We start from the raw sequence: 18,781 nt of genomic DNA on the forward strand, positions 1-18,781 counted from the left end.
GGATGAAAATGTTCTAAGCAAGAAAGAAGAACGGGATCTGGGCAGGATCATATCTGCTAAAGAGATAAAGTTCCTGGATGGAATAAAAGACAGTTTTAAGGAGCAATCTGTTCAGGAACAGATGAGAAATGGAGCAATTTTAGATCTAATTCTCAGTGGAGCACTGGATTTGGTGAGAGAGGTAACGGTGGTGGGGCCGCTTGGCAATAGTGATCATAATATGATCAAATTTGAAGGGGGACAGTAAGCAAATCCACGGCTCTAGTGCTAAATTCTCAAAAGGGAAACTTTGATAAAATGAGAAAAATAGTTAGAAAAAAACTGAAAGGAGCAGCTCCAAATGTAAAAAGTGTGCAAGAGGCGTGGTCATTGTTAAAAAATACCATCCTAGAAGCACAATCCAGATGTATTCCACACATTAAGAAAGGTGGAAGGAAGGCAAAATGATTACCGGCATGGTTAAAAGGGGAGGTGAAAGAGGTTATTTTAGCCAAAAGATCTTCATTCAAAAATTGGAAGAAGGATCCAACAGAAGAAACTAGGATAAACATAAGCGTTGGCAAGTTAAATGTAAGACATTGATAAGACAGGCTAAGAGAGAATTTGAAAAGAAGATGGCCGTAGAGGCAAAAACTCACAGTAAAAACTTTTTAAAATATATCTGAAGCAGAAGGCCTGTGAGGGAGTCAGTTGGACCATTAGATGATCGAGGGTTTAAAGGGGCACTTAGAGAAAATAAGGCCATCGCAGAAAAATTCAATGATTTCTTTGCTTCAGTGTTTACTGAAGAGGATGTTTGGGAGATACCCATTCCGGATAAGGTTTTCATGGGTAATGATTCAGATGGACTGAACCAAATCATGGTGAACCTAGATGTGGTAGGCCTGACTGACAAACTGAAGAGTAGTAAATCACCTGGACCGGATGCTATAAACCCCAGGGTTCTGAAGGAACTCAAAAATGAAACTTCAGATCTATTAGTAAAAATTTGTAACCTATCATTAAAATCATCCATTGTACCTGAAGTCTGGAGGGTGGCTAATGTAACCCCAATATTTAAAAAGGGCTCCAGAGGCGATCCGGGAAACTACAGATCGGTTAGCCTGACTTTTGCGCCAGGAAAAACAATCAAAAATGTTCTAAAGATCAAAATCACAGAACATATAGAAAGAAATGGTTTAATGGAACAAAGTCAACATGGCTTTACCCAAGGCAAGTCTTGCCTTATAATTCTGCTTCACTTTTTTGAAGGAGTTAATAAACATGTGGATAAAGGTGAACCGGTAGATGTAGTGTATTGGGATTTTCAGAAGGCATTTGACAAAGTTCCTCCTGAGTGTCTTCTAGGAAAAGTAAAAAAATCATAGGATAGATGGTAATGTCCTTTCATGGATTACAAACGGGCTAAAATACAGGAAACAGAGAATAGGATTAAATGGATAATTTTCTCAGTGGAGGGGAGTGAGCAATGGAGTCCCTCAGGGACCTGTACTGGGACCCGTGCTTTTCAATATATTTATAAATGATCTGGAAAGGAATACGAGTGAGGTAATGAAATCTGCAGATACAAAATTATTCAGAGTAGTTGAATCACAAGCGGATTGTGATAAATTGCAGGAAGACCTTGTGAGACTGGAAAATTGGGCATCCAAATGGCAGATGGAATTTAATGTGGATAAGTGCAAGGTGATGCATATAAGGAAAAATATCCCATGCTATAGTTACAAAATGTTAGGTTCCATATTAGGAGCTACCACCCAAAAGAGAGATCTAGGCGTCAGTGGATAACACATTGAAATCATCAGTTTAGTGTGCTGCGGCAGTCAAAAAAGCAAACAGAATGTTGGGAATTATTAGAAAGGGAATGGTGAATAAAACGGAAAATGTCATAATGCCTCTGTATCACTGAGAGCGCACCTTGAATAGTCTACAATTCTGGTCACCGCATCTCAAAAAAGATATAGTTGCAATGGAGAAGTTACAGAGAAGAGCAACCCAAATGATAAAGGGGATGGAACAGCTCCCCTATGAGGAAAGACTAAAGAGGTTAGGACTGTTCAGCTTGGAGAAGAGACGGCTGAAGGGGGATATGATAGAGATGTTTAAAATCATGAGAGGTCTAGAACAGGTAAATGTGAACTGGTTATGTACTCTTTCGGATAATAGAAAGACTAGGGGGCACTCCATGAAGTTAGCATGGGGCACATTTAAAACTAATCGGAGAAAGTTCTTTTTCCCTCAACGCACAATAAAGCTCTGGAATTTGTTGCCAGAGGATTTGGTTAGTGCAGTTAGTATAGCTGTGTTTAAAAAAGGATTGGATAAGTTCTTGGAGGAGAAGTCCATTACCTGCTATTAATTAAGTTGACTTAGAAAATAGCCACTGCTATTACTAGCATCAGTAACATGGGATACACTTAGTTTTTGGGTACTTGCCAGGTTGTTATGGCCTGGATTGGCCACTGTTGGAAACAGGATGCTGGGCTTGATGGGCCCTTGGTCTGACCCAGAATGGCATGTTCTTATGTTGGCCAAGAAGGCAACAGCAAAAGCCAGAAAGATACTTGGCTGCATAGGGAGAAGAATTGTCAGCAGAAAAAGGAGATAATACTGCCCCTGTAAGTCCCTGGTTAGACCTCATTTGGATTATTATGAATATTTCTGGAGACCACATCAGAAGGATATAAACCAGATGAAGTCGGTTCAGAGGATAGATACTAAAATGATTAGTGGTCTTTGTTCTAAAGCATATGGGGACAATGATCTAAACATATATATGCTAGACGAAAGTTTAATCAGGGGAGATATGACAGACATTTAAATACCTCCAAGATTTCCATACACAGGAGGGGGGGGGCCTTTTTCTAAGGAAAGTAGGCTCTAGAATGAGGGGGGAGGGGTCATAGGATGAGCGTGAAAGAAGATAGACTCAGGAGTAATCTATGGAAATATTTCCTTATAGGAGTAGATAGTAGATACCTACAACAGCCTGCCCATAGAAATGGTGGAAACAGTACTCAAGATGGTGACTCACCAGCAGAGTTAATATTACTTTCCTTTTTCTATTAGTGATACCTTCCTTCATTCTTCCAACAGGTTTCCCAACTGTTTTGTCACACGGACTGATTAACTTGAGATCATCAGAGATGGTGATCTCCAGGTCTGTTTCCTGTATGGTGATGGCTAGTTCTTCACTCTATGACAAGATCTACCTTTGGTAAAAACATGCCATCTCAGATCTTGCAATTCATTGCATTCTAGAAACTGTACAATCCTTGTTTTAGCAAAAATGACATTAATTTGCTTATCACAGAAGTCAGACTAACCGTCCTGTGGTTCCAGCCTCATTTTCACTTCTGAGAATAGGAACGACCTCTGCTTGTCTCCAGTCTTCTAGAAGTACGCACATCTCTTAATGTATCTATTACATTTTGTGTGTGTTAATGTGCACATTTTTTCACGGTGCTCATAGGCAATGAGCCAATTCGCATACTTTTGCATCTCATTATGTCAATAGCATATATTTTGCATTAACACTAACGCAGGCTAGTTTATGCACATTAGCAATGCCATGAACATGAATTACTTGCGATAGCATTAACGCATTTTAATACGTTGGTTCCTTGAGGAGCTAAAGAAATGGCCTCTAGAAGAAGAGATACATTCAAATATCTAGCAAACTTCAATAAGGCATCAAAAGATCATTTCTATAAAGTGAAATGTTCAAGGACAAGAGATCATCATATGAAGCTGAAGAGAGGAAATTCCTAGGAATACAAAGTAATTATTTTTCACACGGTGTGGTGGACACCTGGAAAGACTTCCAGCAGAGGAGGTAAGAACCAAAACTGTAAAAGAATTCAAGTATGCAAGGAACAGACACATAGGAGCCTTCATAGTGGGGGAGGGAGGAAGATGACCAAAGAGCGAGTAAAATCTTGACAGCATATTGAGGAGGCTAAGTACTAACATCTGTTTCTGCGACAGGCCTGGTCACCTCTTCTCCACAGTACTGTAAGGAGTCTAACCTACCATTCAGGAAGACTAGGAAGACGTTGGGGTAAGAAAGCTCCTCTCCACATAGCAGGTTCACATCTTCTACGCCCAGATTACTGGCCAATTTAATGATGGGGCCATCTTCCATATCTGTAGTGATGTGGGTCATCAGGGCTAAGTTTTTAACTAGACCACAAGCCTAAAGAAAAAATAACTACATAATTTCAAAGCTTTGAAAATTGTGCTACAGAATTATATGGTAGAGCTCATTTCATTACAGCAGGAGAAAAGGTTATCAGAACTATTGCTCCTGTCAGTTTTTCCGCAGGAAATATTATTCCGTCAGAAAAACACAAAATACACCCTTCCTTTCTAAATACACTAACAAACCCTTTATATGATTGTTTAGACTATACATGTTTCTCTATCCATGATTACTGTTTTATGTTGCAAATATGTAATCCACCTATACACAACTGAAAAAAGCAGAATAAAAATGTTTTAAATAAAACAAACAAAACTTCCTGCTTAGACTACCATAATCTATTACTCATGGGTCTCCCATTGAGCCATCTATATCCAAAATCTATCTAAAATTCAGCTGCCTGATTCAGTTTCCTCCAGTGCAGAGATATTAACCATGTAACACCTAAGAACATATAAAACTGCCATACTGGGTCAAACCAAGTGACCATCAACCCCAGCATCCTGCGTGACTTATGTACTATGCCATGAGATTCCAGTTCAACCCAAGGGAAAGGGGGCTAGTCAGGCAGAAGACCTTGAGCTACTCTGTCCTGAACCACTCCTAAAGGGGGAATACCTGAATTGATAAGGGGATTCACCTTGTTTCTAAAATATATTTTGTTCATTGTTTCTTACTTTGTCCTTTTCTTTTCTTATTATCTGCATTTCTATTTCCTCTACTTCTCTTATCCATCTCCTCTTCTCCTCCCTTCCTATAGGTGAGGCGTTTATTTTTTCCTCTCCCTTTTCTCTCCTTTTGCTTCTTTTCTTCGATTCAGTTTACCAGCTCTTCCTCTCCAACACTCTCCCATCCCAAGAAAAACCTGCTACAGCCTGCCAACTTTTTCCACCACCTCCCTCAATCCAACTGGGAAATGCATCAAGCCGCGGTGGTGCATATATCATGCAAAGAGCACGATTATGTTGATACTGCACAATATTTGCAGCTCCTTACCCAGGTACCCTCCCCATTACGATGACTTCTTGCATGCGATTTTCATTCATGAATAATGCAAAGAAAATCATTAACAGGAAATTTGATGCAAATATTTTATTGCAGCTGACCAAGGTGGTGGTCAGCTTTGATAAAATAGCTACACCTCTTTGAAAAGTGGTAAATGTGAGGTGGAATGCCCAAGCCCCCAATCCGGGTCCCGAGATTCCCGCCTAAATTTAAAGAGCTGGAAAATAGAAATAGTTGCACACCAAAAAAGAGAGATTGAGTGGGGGTTAGAGCTGCCCTGTCTCAACCCAGGGCTGCAATCCGAAGACATCCCAACTCCCCCAAAGTTAACAAATCGTTTAAAGCACATGTCCCCCCCTCCCAAATAGTAGTAGTAATAAGTAGCACCCCTGGTCCCCCATCCACCCTGAATAGTAGGAAAAATAGTAAGGTGGCCCCCTCACGAACCTTTAAAATTAGTAGAGGGTCCAGTGACAGAGCCAGGGCGCCCCCTTGCACCCGGTCGATGCTATTTTTCAAAATGGCACCAACCTGACCTTCCTCCAGGCACATGGCTGCGGCAAGATGAGGTTGGTGCCATTTTGAAAAATGGCGCCAACTAGGCTGAGTGGGAGGGGGCACCCCAGCTTCGATGCGGGACCCTCTATTAATTTTAAAGGTGAGGGAGGGGCAGTTTTACTATTTTTCCTACTATTTGGAGGGAAAGGAGGGGCTTCTTATTGCTTTACTATTTGGGGTAATGGGGTGGGAAGACCGGACTTTTTAACTTTGAGGGAGTTGGGGCTGCCTTGAGAGGCAGCCTTGAGGCAGGGATCAGCCCTGAATCCCACTCAACTTCCCCTTTTTGTTGCATAGCTTCATTATTTTAGGGTGATGGCGGTGTTTGACCATGAAACAAAAGAACACACTACAGAGCCACGGCCTTTTTTCAGGGCAGGGATCCCACTACTTCAGCTACATCTCTCCGGGACCCCACTACTTCAGCTACATCTCTCCGCAACAGTGGCGCTTCTCCCGTGAAAAAAACATCGTGGCTAAGTGGCTCTAGGCCCAAGATTGCTACTGCCTCTCCCCCTCTTTCCCACAATGCTGTTCCCCCTTTTTATCCCAATCAACACATCTGAGGTTGCTATTGCCTCTTGCCCTTCTTCTCTTAGCAGGTTGTTACTGCTTCTCCCCACCTCCATGCCTTTTCTGACACCTTCTTCCCACCCATATCAGATTTCTGCTCCTCCTCTCTCATCCAGAAGTGATTTCTGCCTCTCTCCTCTCTAAGAATGCTCCTAGTGGCTCATCTACCATGTGGCTTTAGGTAGAGCAAGTCAGCTGGTACCAGAGAGTGTATCTGTTTTTGAGAGTAAAATTACTACCACAGATACACAATTTACACAGAGCCACACAGTAGCAGTAGCGTCAGCTTGCAGCAAAGATTAGGGAGCAGCAGCATCAGCATTGGCATGCAAAAGGATGGGAGAGGCAGGAAGACAGAAGCAGCTTGTGGAGGCAGGAAAGAAAGACGATGCAACAGTCTCCTGCAGTTTCCAAACCACAAACTCTTGGAAGGTTAGGACCTGTTCCCTGTGACCTTACCTCTCCTTCAGGTGTGTCTGAAGGGCACAGCATACCCCACTGTGAGGGCTGCAGAGAACGTGGACCGCTCACTTTCCTGGTTTTTTCAAACTGAGAAGATATCCTGGTCATCATGCCCAGGGCAGATATGTAAGACAGGCGAGATAAGACCTGAGTTACACCCTGACGCTCCATCTTAAATCTCTTCAGTGACCAGTTTCCCTAAAATAAAAGAATAAGGAGTGTTAGATTCTTTTCTAGAATGTCCATTACTTCTCATTTTGACAGCACAGTCAGTTGCTCAAGGGTTATATGGATGACAATTTTTCTCCCAACATTTTTGGCATTTATAAGTTCTTGTTGCCCCAACCAGCCTGACTTCTCTATGCATTAAAGCACATGTCACATCTGTGTGACATAAACACTGATCAAGCACCCTTCTACACACGTTAATTTATCCATTTCTTTCCCTTACACGTTTCTCTTCTAAAGACAAATAAAGAATTGGGGAAAACATTCCTTAAAAATAATGTGTGGGGTATGTTAAGGAGATGGTATGCCTAGGTTCAAATTATCTCTAGCATGGTGGCTTCTAACAGTCTAAGAGCCTAGGGTGCACTTTAGAGGAGGCACCTGGCTCAGTGAGGGTTGCTTAGAATGCCCTGGCAAACCATCCTGGTAAACGGGTGGAGGATGAAGGGGAGAGTGGTGATTTAATCAAATACCTAGAATAAGGTCACTTACTGACAAATGCTTTTCAATTTATCATTTTTTATATGTGTAGGCATGAATATACTAATGTTGTCCTATTACTATATTTTATGGTTTGTTTTTTTTATTGATTTTAGAATTTATTTTTCTACCTTTTTTATTTGAATTTCATATGATTATTATGTGTGTTCTTTTGTATATCACCTAGGAATATTTGATAGGCAAGTTCTAAATAGATAAATAAATACTTTTTTCCCCCACAATCCACTGTAAGGTGAGCCATGAGTGCACTTTTCAGATTTTTCTATTTGTAGTCCTACATCTCCTTAAGTACTGTATAGTACAAGGGAAGAAAAGAGTGGCTTTGTCTGCAGCAACTTGCTCTTCATGGGCCTCTCACTGAACCATCTTTGTCTATTGCAATCAATTCAAAATTCAGCTGCACAACTAATCTTCCCTCGGTATCACTATGGATATGTAACCCCTCTTCTCAAGTCATTATATGGGCTCTCCATCTGCATCCGCATACAGTATAAGCTCCTCATTACCTATCTTCTCTCCTCCTACATCCGTCCTCATGTTCTCCACTCACTGAGCACGTCACTTATCTGTGACTTTATCCTCCACCAAAATTCCCAACTCTGCACTTTCCACCTTGCTGCACCATATACTTGGAATAGACTTCCCCAAGGCAATGAGCCATGCTCAAATCCAGACTAAAACTCACTTCATAACCACTTCTCTACAATAAATACTCTTCCCATATAATCTTCTTTGTCATATATGTTAGTCTTGACTAATTCTAAGCTCCACAGATGTATCTGTTCGACACTGTGCATGTCTAATAATGCTTTAGAAATTATAAATATAGTACTAGTAGACGGTGCAAAAGGAGATAAAAGCACAGCAATCCCAAACCACAGCAAGACAAACCAGGAAAAGAAATCTCTAAATATAGTAACATAGTAATGACAGCAGAAAAAGACCAAATGGTCCATCCAGTCTTCCCAGCAAGTTTCATATGGCAGTAACCACCTGCGAGGGAGTCTATTGAAAACTCCCTCAGACTACCTTAAGGGACAGATGTCTCACCTGGTCCTCCTTAAGATCCAGACCTGCGAGGAATCCTGGGTGAAGGGAGGAGCCCCTCACCAGTGTACAAGGGTTAGAGAGGCCCCCAGGAGCAGACAGGAACCCATGTTTTGCAAAGATGTCTGTGTGAGCTGCATCTCTTTGTTTTGACTTTTCTTTCACTGTAAATAATTTGCACATAAAGGAAACAGCCAGCGTCTGCCTTCTCATTCCTTCTGGCTGTTCCCAAGCCACTATTGCCAAATTGCCACATATGGTAGCAGCAGTGACATCTCTTGCTAAAGAGGGAAGCACAGGCAAGAGCCTACAGCCACAGCAGCACAAGAAGAAAACAAAACCCTGCAGAGCTTTTTCTTTTTCCTGGGGCCTTCCGATTTCACCCACCCAGCTTTCATACAACAGGCCAAGTGGGCTAGCCCCGCCTGTGCAGTCAGGAATCAAGCAGTAAAGGCCGGACAGGTCAGCAGGTTTTTTTTGTTTGTTTGTTTCTCCTCCCCCCAGACAGGTAATGTAGTTTGGAGGCAGCTTGGTAAGCAGGGAAGATGGAGGTGATCTAGGTCCTTGCTGTAGAGCAGCAACAATTACAGGGTGGCCTGCAAACGCAAATTGATCAGCAGGCATTGTGAGAGCAGGTGATGCAGCAGCATAAGCGTAACACAGATAACACAAGCTGTGCAAATCACTGTAACAAGTCCACCTCCTGTGTCACAGACACTGCTTAAGGTGACCCCAGGAGAAGACCCCGATGGTTTCCTGAAAAAGTTTGAATATACCACTCGACTGACAGGCTGGCCAGAGAACAGGTGGGCTACCTATCTAGGGTATCTACTCTCAGGGAGTAGTCAAGATGTCTTCCAAATAGTCAATCTGGAAGGCAGGGCCACATACCAGGAAGTCAAGACTGCCAGTCTCGAGAGAGCGGGACTCACCCCAGAAGCCTATCGACAGCAATTTCAGCAAGGAGTTCTACATGCTGGAGAAAACCTAAGGAACCTATTCCACAGACTTAAAGATGTCACTTGGAAATAGTTGCACGTGGAAGGGAAGCCAAACAGTTCTGCTGGAACAGTTCCTAGATAGCCTAGAACAGCCTACATGGCGGTGGGTCTGCAGACACCCAAACCTTATGGTTGAAAAAGCGCTGGCAGTAGCGGAAGCCTATTATCAGGCCCAGAGTATGCCAGACCCACCACTCAACCCACGTAGAGTATGACAGAGTCCTAAGAGCCAGAGGCTCCAACAACCAGTAACACAGATCCAGCTGGACTTCTCTCCTCAACTGCAATCCTCAGCTGGACCACCATGTTTAATCTGTGGAGAAAGGGGCCATTTTGCCAGAGATGGTTCCCACAGGAAAGATGAACCCATGGGTGTTAATGCTGTGGCCAGACACTTTTGCAATTTTGTGGATGTCTCCAGCCAGGGAGTCTCTATTTTTGTGATTGCAGTTGAGCTAGATGGCATTCCAACTCAAGCATTGGTGGACTCTGGGAGTGTGAAAATGCTTGTTCGAAGAGAGTTAGTGAAGTGAGTCTGGATTGACGACGACAGAGTAATAACCCTGGTATACATACATGGGGACCCAAAGGCAGTATCCAAGAAGCCGGGTAACAATTGAAGACCTCGGTTGGCCAATAAAAAGTTAAGATGGGAGTTCTTCCTTGGCTATCCAACAGGTTCATCCAGTCACAACAATGTTGAGATAACTTACCTGATAATCTCCTTTTCCTTAGTGTAGACAGATGGACTCAGAACGAATGGGTATAGTATCCGCGTGCTAGCAGTTGGAGACGGATCTGACGTCAGCACGGGTGTATATATACCCCCACAGGAAGCGTAGCAACTTAGTAATCTTCCTTGCAAAAGCTGTTATGGATGTGTGTACTGACGCTCAGTGAAAAGTGAAACAGGATTCCCCTGACCGATTGATAGTAGCTGGAGACCGCCAGCATTCCCAATCGGAAGGCGTTGACACCTGGTAGAGTGTACGCTCTTATGGAAACAGATGACATGGCTTACCTTGAATCGGTGAAACCCATGTACACAGGCAGCTGGGCGGGATGCTGAGTCCATCTGTCTACACACACTGGTTGTTTTTCAGCTTTTTCCAAGTTTGTTATTCCTTGTTTAATGTAATGCATAATTGCAGACTCCTTTATGCTATGTTTTTCGTTTCAATGTAAACCGAAGTGATTTGTAACTTGTTACAAGAATATCGGTATAAAAAAATGTTAAATAAAATAAAATAAATAAATACACTAAGGAAAAGGAGATTATCAGGTAAGTAATCTCAACATTTCCTGGCGTGTAGCCAGATGGACTCAGAACGAATGGGATGCACAAAAGCTTTACTCCCAGCCTGGGCAGGAGGCTGCCTGTGGACCATGTAGTACCGCCCTCGCAAATGCGGAGTCCTCCCTGGCCCGGACATCCAGATGGTAGAACCTGGAGAAGGTATGGAGGAGGACCACGTCACCGCTTTACAGATTTCTGCAGGCGACAGCATCCTGGATTCTGCCCAAGATGCCGCTTGTGCTCTGGTAGAATGAGCCTTGACTTGTAGAGGCGGAGACTTCCCGGCCTCCACGTAAGCTGCTCTGATAACTTCTTTAATCCAGCGGGCGATGGTGGGCCGCGAGGCCGCTTCACCTTGCTTCTTCCCGCTGTGTAGGACGAACAGATGGTCCGTCTTTCGTAGTCCTTGTGTCACTTCCAGATATCTGGACAGCAATCTGCCTATGTCGAGATGGCGCAATAAGCGCCCTTCTTCAGATTTCTTCAAACCCGCCGTGGTAGGCAAGGATATGGTTTGGTTAAGATGAAACTGTGAAACCACTTTCGGTAGAAAGGAGGGAACCGTGCAAAGATGGATAGCCTTAGGAGCGATTCTGAGAAATGGATCCCGGCAGGACAGTGCCTGTAGCTCTGATATGCGGCGTGCTGAACATACAGCCAGCAAAAACACCATCTTCAAGGTTAGAGAACGGAGAGAAAGGCCCCGAAGGGGTCTGAAGGTGGATCCCGCGAGGAAATCCAAAACAAGGTTGAGGTTCCATAAGGGCACAGGCCACTTCAATGGTGGACGAATATGCTTGACTCCTTGCAGGAAGCGAGAGACATCTGGGTGCTTGGCGATGGTCTTGCCATCCCTCCTGGGACCATAGCAAGACAGTGCAGCCACCTGCACTTTGATGGAGCTGAGGGAGAGACCCTTCTGAAGCCCATCCTGCAGGAAATCCAGAACAATAGGAATTGTGGTCGCATGTGGATTGGTGCCATGAGTAACGCACCATGCTTCAAATACTCTCCAGATCCTTACATAGGTGAGGGATGTGGAAAACTTGCGAGCTCGGAGGAGTGTATCTATCACGGGCTCCGAGTAACCTCTTTTCTTCAGTCTAGCCCTCTCAATGGCCAGACCGTAAGAGAGAATTGAGCTGGATCCTCGTGGAGAATAGGAGCTTGACGTAGAAGGTCCCGGAGAGGAGGCAGGGGAAGGGGCTCCCCTGCCAGTAGTCTTCTCATGTCTGCGTACCAGGGTCTTCTTGGCCAGTCTGGTGCCACTAGAAGAACTAGGCCCCGGTGTTTCTGAATCTTGTGGATGATGGCGCCCAGCAGAGGCCACGGAGGAAAGGCGTATAGCAGAGTCCCTGGAGGCCATGGCTGCACCAGGGCATCGATTCCGTGGGAGAACAGATCGCGCTTGCGGCTGAAGAATCTGGGTACTTGAGCATTGGACTTGTCCGCCAGTAAATCCATGTCCGGAATCCCCCAGTGATCCACAATCATCTGGAAGGCTGTGGGTGACAGCTGCCACTCTCCCGGATTTAGGCTTTCTCTGCTGAGGAAGTCTGCCGTGGTGTTGTCCTTCCCGGCAATGTGGACGGCGGAGATGTCCTGAAGATTCGCCTCTGCCCAAACCATCAGTGGGGCGATCTCCAGAGATACTTGTCGGCTTCTGGTTCCGCCCTGACGGTTGATGTATGCCACCGTGGTGGCGTTGTCGGACATCACTCTGACTGCTCTGTTCCTCAGTTTGTGAGCAAATCGAAGGCATGCCAATCGGACTGCCCGAGCCTCTAGACTGTTGATTTTCCACGCTGACTCTTCTCCGTGCCACCGCCCTTGTGCGGTGAGTCCTTCGCAGTGTGCTCCCCAGCCGCTCAGGCTGGCATCTGTGGTGAGCAGAGTCCACGTGGGGGAGGACATCCTCGACCCCTTGCTCATGTAGTTGGACTGCAGCCACCACCGTAACTGTGTCCGGACTCTGGCAGACAGAGGTAGGTGCGTGGAATAGTTCCGTAGACGAGGGCTCCAGCGAGAGAGCAGGGAGTGTTGTAGAGGTCTCATAATCGGCCCTTGCCCAAGGTACCACTTCCAGGGTGGATGCCATGAGACCATGAACCTGCAGATAATCCCAAGCTATGGGCCGACTGGCTCCCATCAAGTACTGGATACGCGTCTGAAGTTTCAACCTTCTCTTGGTAGTGAGACTGACTGTGTCTGCCTGCGTGTCGAACTGTACTCCCAGGTATTCTAGTGACTGGGAAGGCTGTAAGCAACTCTTGCTGAGGTTGATTACCCAGCCCAAGCTTTCCAGAAGGGCGATCACTCTGTCGGTTGCCCAATGGCTCTCCTCTCGTGATTTCGCCCTGATCAGCCAGTCGTCTAGGTAGGGATGGACCAGAATTCCTTCCCGTCTGAGAGCCGCTGCTACCACGACAACCACCTTGGTGAAAGTCCGTGGTGATGTGGCCAATCCGAAGGGCAGAGCCCGGAATTGGAAGTGGTGACCCAGAACCTTGAAGCGTAGATAGCGCTGATGAGCCGGATGGATCGGGATATGCAGATAGGCTTCCGACAAGTCTAAGGCCATGAGGAATTCTCCTGGCTGTACTGCCGTCTTGACGGAGCGCAGAGTTTCCATGCGAAACCTCGGGACCCGTAAGTATCGATTGACTGACTTGAGGTCCAGTACAGGCCGAAAGGTGCCCCCTTTCTTGGGTACTATGAAATAAATGGAATATTGTCCAGAATTCACTTCCCAGGCAGGTACTGGGATGATGGCTTTCAAGGACAGGAGCCTCGCCAAGGTAGCTTCCAATGCCGCCTTCTTGTGTATGGGACATGAAGATTCCACAAACTTGTCCGGAGGGAGATGTTGAAAGTCCAGATAATACCCCTCTCGGATGATGGCGAGGACCCACTGGTCCGACGTAATCTCGACCCATCTGGGGTAGAAGAGGGTTAACCTGCCCCCTATGGCTCCGTCCCCCAGATGGATCGGCGGATTCTCATTGTGAGGTGCGGCCAGGACCTGAGCCCGGGCCTGCTCCCCTCTTACGCTGCTTGGTCCGAAAGGACTGATTCCGGGACTGAGGACGAGGTGCCTGATAGCGACTCCTGTAGGGAACGAAGCGCTGGGAGCTTCTACCCCTGGATGTCCTTGGAAAGGCGCGCTGGTTCCTTCTGAACCGATCTTCCGGCAGTCTAGGCACTGGAGAGGCGCCCCATGTACTGGCCAGTTTATCAAGGTCGCTGCCAAATAGGAAAGAGCCCTTAAAGGGCAATCTGGTGAGGCGTGTCTTTGAAGGCACATCAGCTGACCATTTCCGGATCCAGAGCTGCCTCCTGGCGGCTACGGAGGATGAGATCCCCTTGGCTGTTGTCCGGACTAGATCTGATGCAGCATCCGTGAGGAACGAGAGAGCGGACTCCATGTCAGCTGCTGGAGCATTGTTCCTGACCTGTGACAAACAGGCACGCGTCACCACTGGGCAGCAGGTTGCAATCCGCAAAGAGAGAGCTGCCACCTCAAAGGTCTGTTTCAGAATGGCGTCCAGTCGCCGGTCATGAGGCTTGACCACAGCGCTAATCAAGGCGTCCACCTGAGGGCACGCCAGCAGGTCCTGGATAGCCGGTGCCAATGGGTACATGCCCGTCAGGGCCCAGCCCCCTTTGAAGGAAGCCGCTGGTGCCGCCCATTCTAAATCTATCAGTTGTTGTGCTGCTTGCAAGAATGGAAAATGGCGGGCTGTAGGACGAAGACCTTCCAGCAGGGGGTTCTGCGTCAAAGGTATCGTAGCGCTGGGACCTGTAATATCCAACTCCGCCAGACACTGAGACACCAGGTCGGAGAGATCCTCCTTAGGGAAGAACCGCCTCATGGTTCGATATGGCTCAATCCCTGGGGGAAGTTCCCCCTCGTCTGGGAGTTCGGACTCGTCCTGTGAAAACTCCTGGTCTGACTGATCTGGGCTGTCCAGCGGCGGGAGGTCCCGCTCATGATAAGGGCGTGAGGGTCCAGGAACAGGATCCGCAGGAGCCGCCACCGCAGAAACAACAGGAACAGCAGGAACCGCAGGGCCTGGACGGGAAGCCGTTTGCATCTGTACAAAGGCATGAATCCCCTTAAAGAGATCCACCCAGGAAATTGACGCAGCCTCTAATCGCCGGGGTACAAGATCCCCCGGGATTCCCGATTGGTCGAGACTGCCCGCTAAATCCAGGGTAGCCCCTGGGGAAATGTCAGCAAATTGTGGCTGAGACTGGTCCTGGCCCGAGGGTCCCCCGGCCTCCTCACATTGGGCACATAGGGAGTCTGGCTCTTCACTGTGCGTGGCTCGAAGCTGGCATGCAGAGCAGAGGCCGAGGGCTTTAATGCCGGAGGCAGGCGGCGCCCCCGCTGAAGACGCTGAGGCGTTCTGTTCCATTGAAAAGTATGCGCTGAATGAAAAGCGGCAACAATATACGCTTAATAGAACAGGCACACAATAATAATACGCGGCAGCAATATGCGCTTAATACAACAGGCGCTTAATAATATGCGGCAGCTATATATGCGTAATAGAACAGGCGCTTAAGAAGAATATGCGGCAGCAATATAGACAAGCGCTCAGCCATATGCGGCTAGCAATATACGCTAAATGATATGCAATCTGCTCTCAGCAATAGGCGGTTAGCAATACACGCTCAATGGTATTCAATATGCTCTCAGCAATAAGCGGTTAGCAATACACGCTCAGTGGTATTCAATAGGCTCTCAGCAACAAGCGGTGAGCAATACACGCTCAATGGTATTCAATATGCTCTCAGCAATAAGCGGTGAGCAATACACGCTCAATGGCATTCAACAGGCTCTCAGCAATAAGCGGTTAGCAATACACGCTCAATGGCATTCAATAGGCTTTCAGCAATAAGCGGTTAGCAATACACGCTCAATGGTATGCAATATGCTCTCAGTAATAAGGCAATATACGCACAATAAGGAATATAATATGCGCTTAGTCATAGAGCTGCGCCTATTACGGGCGCTCAATACCTGAACAAGGCCCACAAAATGGCGTCCTCCATGGCGTGCCACGCCGCCGATCCTCTGTTCCTCGGAGACCAGAAATAAGAGATGTACGCCTTACCTGATCCTCGGCGCTTCCCGGCTGCGGTGGGAGAGGGCAAGTACCTTCACCGCCGCGTTTGAGGATATGCACCCGCTGCCTCGTCCACCTCACCCGAACCTCTCCCGGGGGCTAGGTCCCTGCCGCGATTCGGCCACCGGACCGAGGACTTAAACCTCCGGGGGATCACGGAAATCACCCCGGGAAACTCTACTGGGGGAGGGACCTTAGGGTATCACCGCAGGAGTGCGGGGCTCGATGCTGTAGAAGTTTTAGTTGAAAGAAAGTAGAAAATAGAAAGTAGATTTGGAAAACACGCTCAGCGAGCATGCAGGCTCTCCAAACTGCTTTGGAGACGGAAATTACTAAGTTGCTACGCTTCCTGTGGGGGTATATATACACCCGTGCTGACGTCAGATCAGTCTCCAACTGCTAGCACGCGGATACTATACCCATTCGTTCTGAGTCCATCTGGCTACACGCCAGGAAATGAAGAATTGGGCTTTCTAGAACTCTTTCCCTTGGATGATCTAGATCTCTATCATTGCCAGTCCTGCCCTACTTGCCAACTCACAAAGCCTGCAGGCGTACGGGTGGCACCTCTCATACCAATGTCCATAATCGAGACCCCTTTTGAAAGAGTGAGCATGGATCTTGTGGAGCCACTAACGAGATCTACTTTAGGAAATATACTACATCCTAGTTTTTCTGGACTATGCCACAAGAAATTTAGAGTACCGCTACAGAACATGAAAACCCCAACAGTGCCAACCGCCCTAATGAAAGTTTTTCCACAACTTGGGCTGCCCAAGGAGATCCTGACTAATCAGGGGACCCTGTTCATGTCCAAGGTAATGAAACAACTCTGCACCTTGCTTAAGATAAAGATTGCGGACCTCGGTATTACTTGCAGTGAGCACTTCAGACACAAGCAAATGTTGAGGAAACTTGTGGACAAAGATGGCAAGATCTGGGACTCCTTGCTACCCTACATACGGTTTGCAATCTGCGAAGTGCCCCAAAGCTCAATGGGGTTTTCCCCTTTTGAACTACTGTATAGGAGGAGGCAGAGAGGAATTTTGAACATAGCTCAGGAAACTTGGGAAGACAAAGGAAATCCTGGACAGATCAAGGACTACATTCTCCGAGTAAAGAATCGCCTAAAAAAAAAAAAAAAAGCTGGTGAAACGTCTCGCCTGTGCCTAGAGAAGGCTCAAGCTACTCAAGCCCAAGCTTTTAATCACCCCATGATCTAACGACTATTCCCAGTCGGGCAACTGCATCCTCCTCCTCTCTTCAGAAAGCAAGCTATTAGCCCATTGGCAAGGGCCCTATGAAGGTTTGAAGAAAACAGGGCCCGTGAATTATAAAACAGCCCAGCCTGATAAATGAAAGGAAACTCAGATCTACCACATAAACCTTCTGAAGTGGCTTCCACAGGTGTGAGGAGTGGTACAAGAAGAGGAGTTTGGTCCAGAGCTCAGACCTGAAGTGGACCAAACCCAGATTCCTTTCAAAGAGCAGCTTTCCACTGCACAGACAACTGACAAAGCAGCTGGTGAAGCAATACAAGGAGATCATCTTGAACCTACTGGGTCATACACACCTGGTGCAGCATGACATCATTACACCTCCTGGAACTGTTGTGTGGCAACAACTCTGTCTGATTCTCGAGGCCAAGCACCACATCATTGAGACCAAAGTGAAGGAGATGCTCTGGCTCGGAGTTATAGAGGAGTCTAATAGTGACTGGTCCTTGCCCATAGTGTTGGTGCCAAAGCCAGACGGCAGCATAAGGTTCTGCATTGACTTTAAAAAGGTCAACGAGCTCTCAAGACTTGACGCATACCAGACGCCTCAAGTGGATGAGCTGAGTATCTGGGATCAGCCCAGTTCATCTCTACCTTGATTTTACAAAAAAGAGTATTGGCAGGTATCTCTCATGCCAGCGGCAAAGGAGAAGACTGCATTCTCTACCCCTGAGGGACTTTTCCAATTCACCGTTCTCTCTTTTGGACTCCTTGGCACTCCGCGTGTTTCAGTGTTTGGTTGACTGCCTGCTCCACCCAGATCAAGGATACACAGATGCCTATTGGGATGACATCGTGGTGTACAGCCCAGATTAGAAGACACACCTAAGCCAAGTCCAGGCCATGGTAACCAGTCTGAGGAAAGCAGGACTGATGGTCAACCCTAACAAGTGCTGCCTGGGGGGGGGGAGAAGTTGCAATATCTTGGCTACATCCTGGGGAAGGGAAAGGTTCATCTGCAGACCAGGAAGATCGAGGTTATCACCTGTGTGCCAGCCCCATAAACAAAAGCAGAAGTGAGAGTATTCCTAGGCATCACAAGGTATTATAGAAGATTTAATTCCAATTATTCAGAGAGGCTGCTGAAGCCTCTCAAAAGGCTGTTGGTGAAGAAAGTATTGGAGAAGGTCAGTGGTCAGCTGAAGAAGATAGTCCTTCCAGGCTCTGAAAGAGGTATTATGCTCCGAACTGCTCCAAAGTCTGGGCTTTACCAAACCCTTCATGGTACAGTTTAATGCTTGAAAAGTAGGCTTGGGAGCAGTCAATCCAAAAGAAGGATGGCTAAGAACATACTGTGGCATACATTAGCTAGAAACTGATGCCTCAGTAAAGACATAAGTCAAAAGTTGAGGAGACGAACTTGGCAGTGAAGTAGGCCTTAGAGGCCTTGTGCTACTACCTGCTGGGTTGGCAGTTCACACTCGTAATGGACCACCAACCGCTGTTTTCAATAAATAGAAATAAGACATCCAATGTGAAGGTGATAAGATGGTCCTGGC

The 18,781-nt window shown here is 46.5% G+C and overlaps 1 protein-coding gene across 3 annotated transcripts in view; it reads right to left on the reverse strand.

Moving 5' to 3' along the window:
* Positions 1-18,781, reverse strand: part of POLR3B (RNA polymerase III subunit B) — a 527,519-nt gene that overhangs the window by 274,038 nt on the left and 234,700 nt on the right. For all 3 annotated transcript variants that reach the window (XR_003856035.1, XM_029597388.1, XM_029597387.1), the window contains 2 exons: positions 6,797-6,997; positions 4,033-4,195 (listed from right to left, as the gene is read on the reverse strand). Coding sequence is in view for 2 of the 3 variants with exons in the window: in XM_029597388.1 (XP_029453248.1) it covers positions 4,033-4,195; positions 6,797-6,997 (364 nt within the window). In the remaining variant the exon portion in view is untranslated. The remainder of the gene's footprint in view (positions 1-4,032; positions 4,196-6,796; positions 6,998-18,781) is intronic.

This window comes from Rhinatrema bivittatum, chromosome 4, assembly GCF_901001135.1.
Source record: "Rhinatrema bivittatum chromosome 4, aRhiBiv1.1, whole genome shotgun sequence".
In the NCBI taxonomy this organism is placed as follows: Eukaryota; Metazoa; Chordata; class Amphibia; order Gymnophiona; family Rhinatrematidae; genus Rhinatrema; species Rhinatrema bivittatum.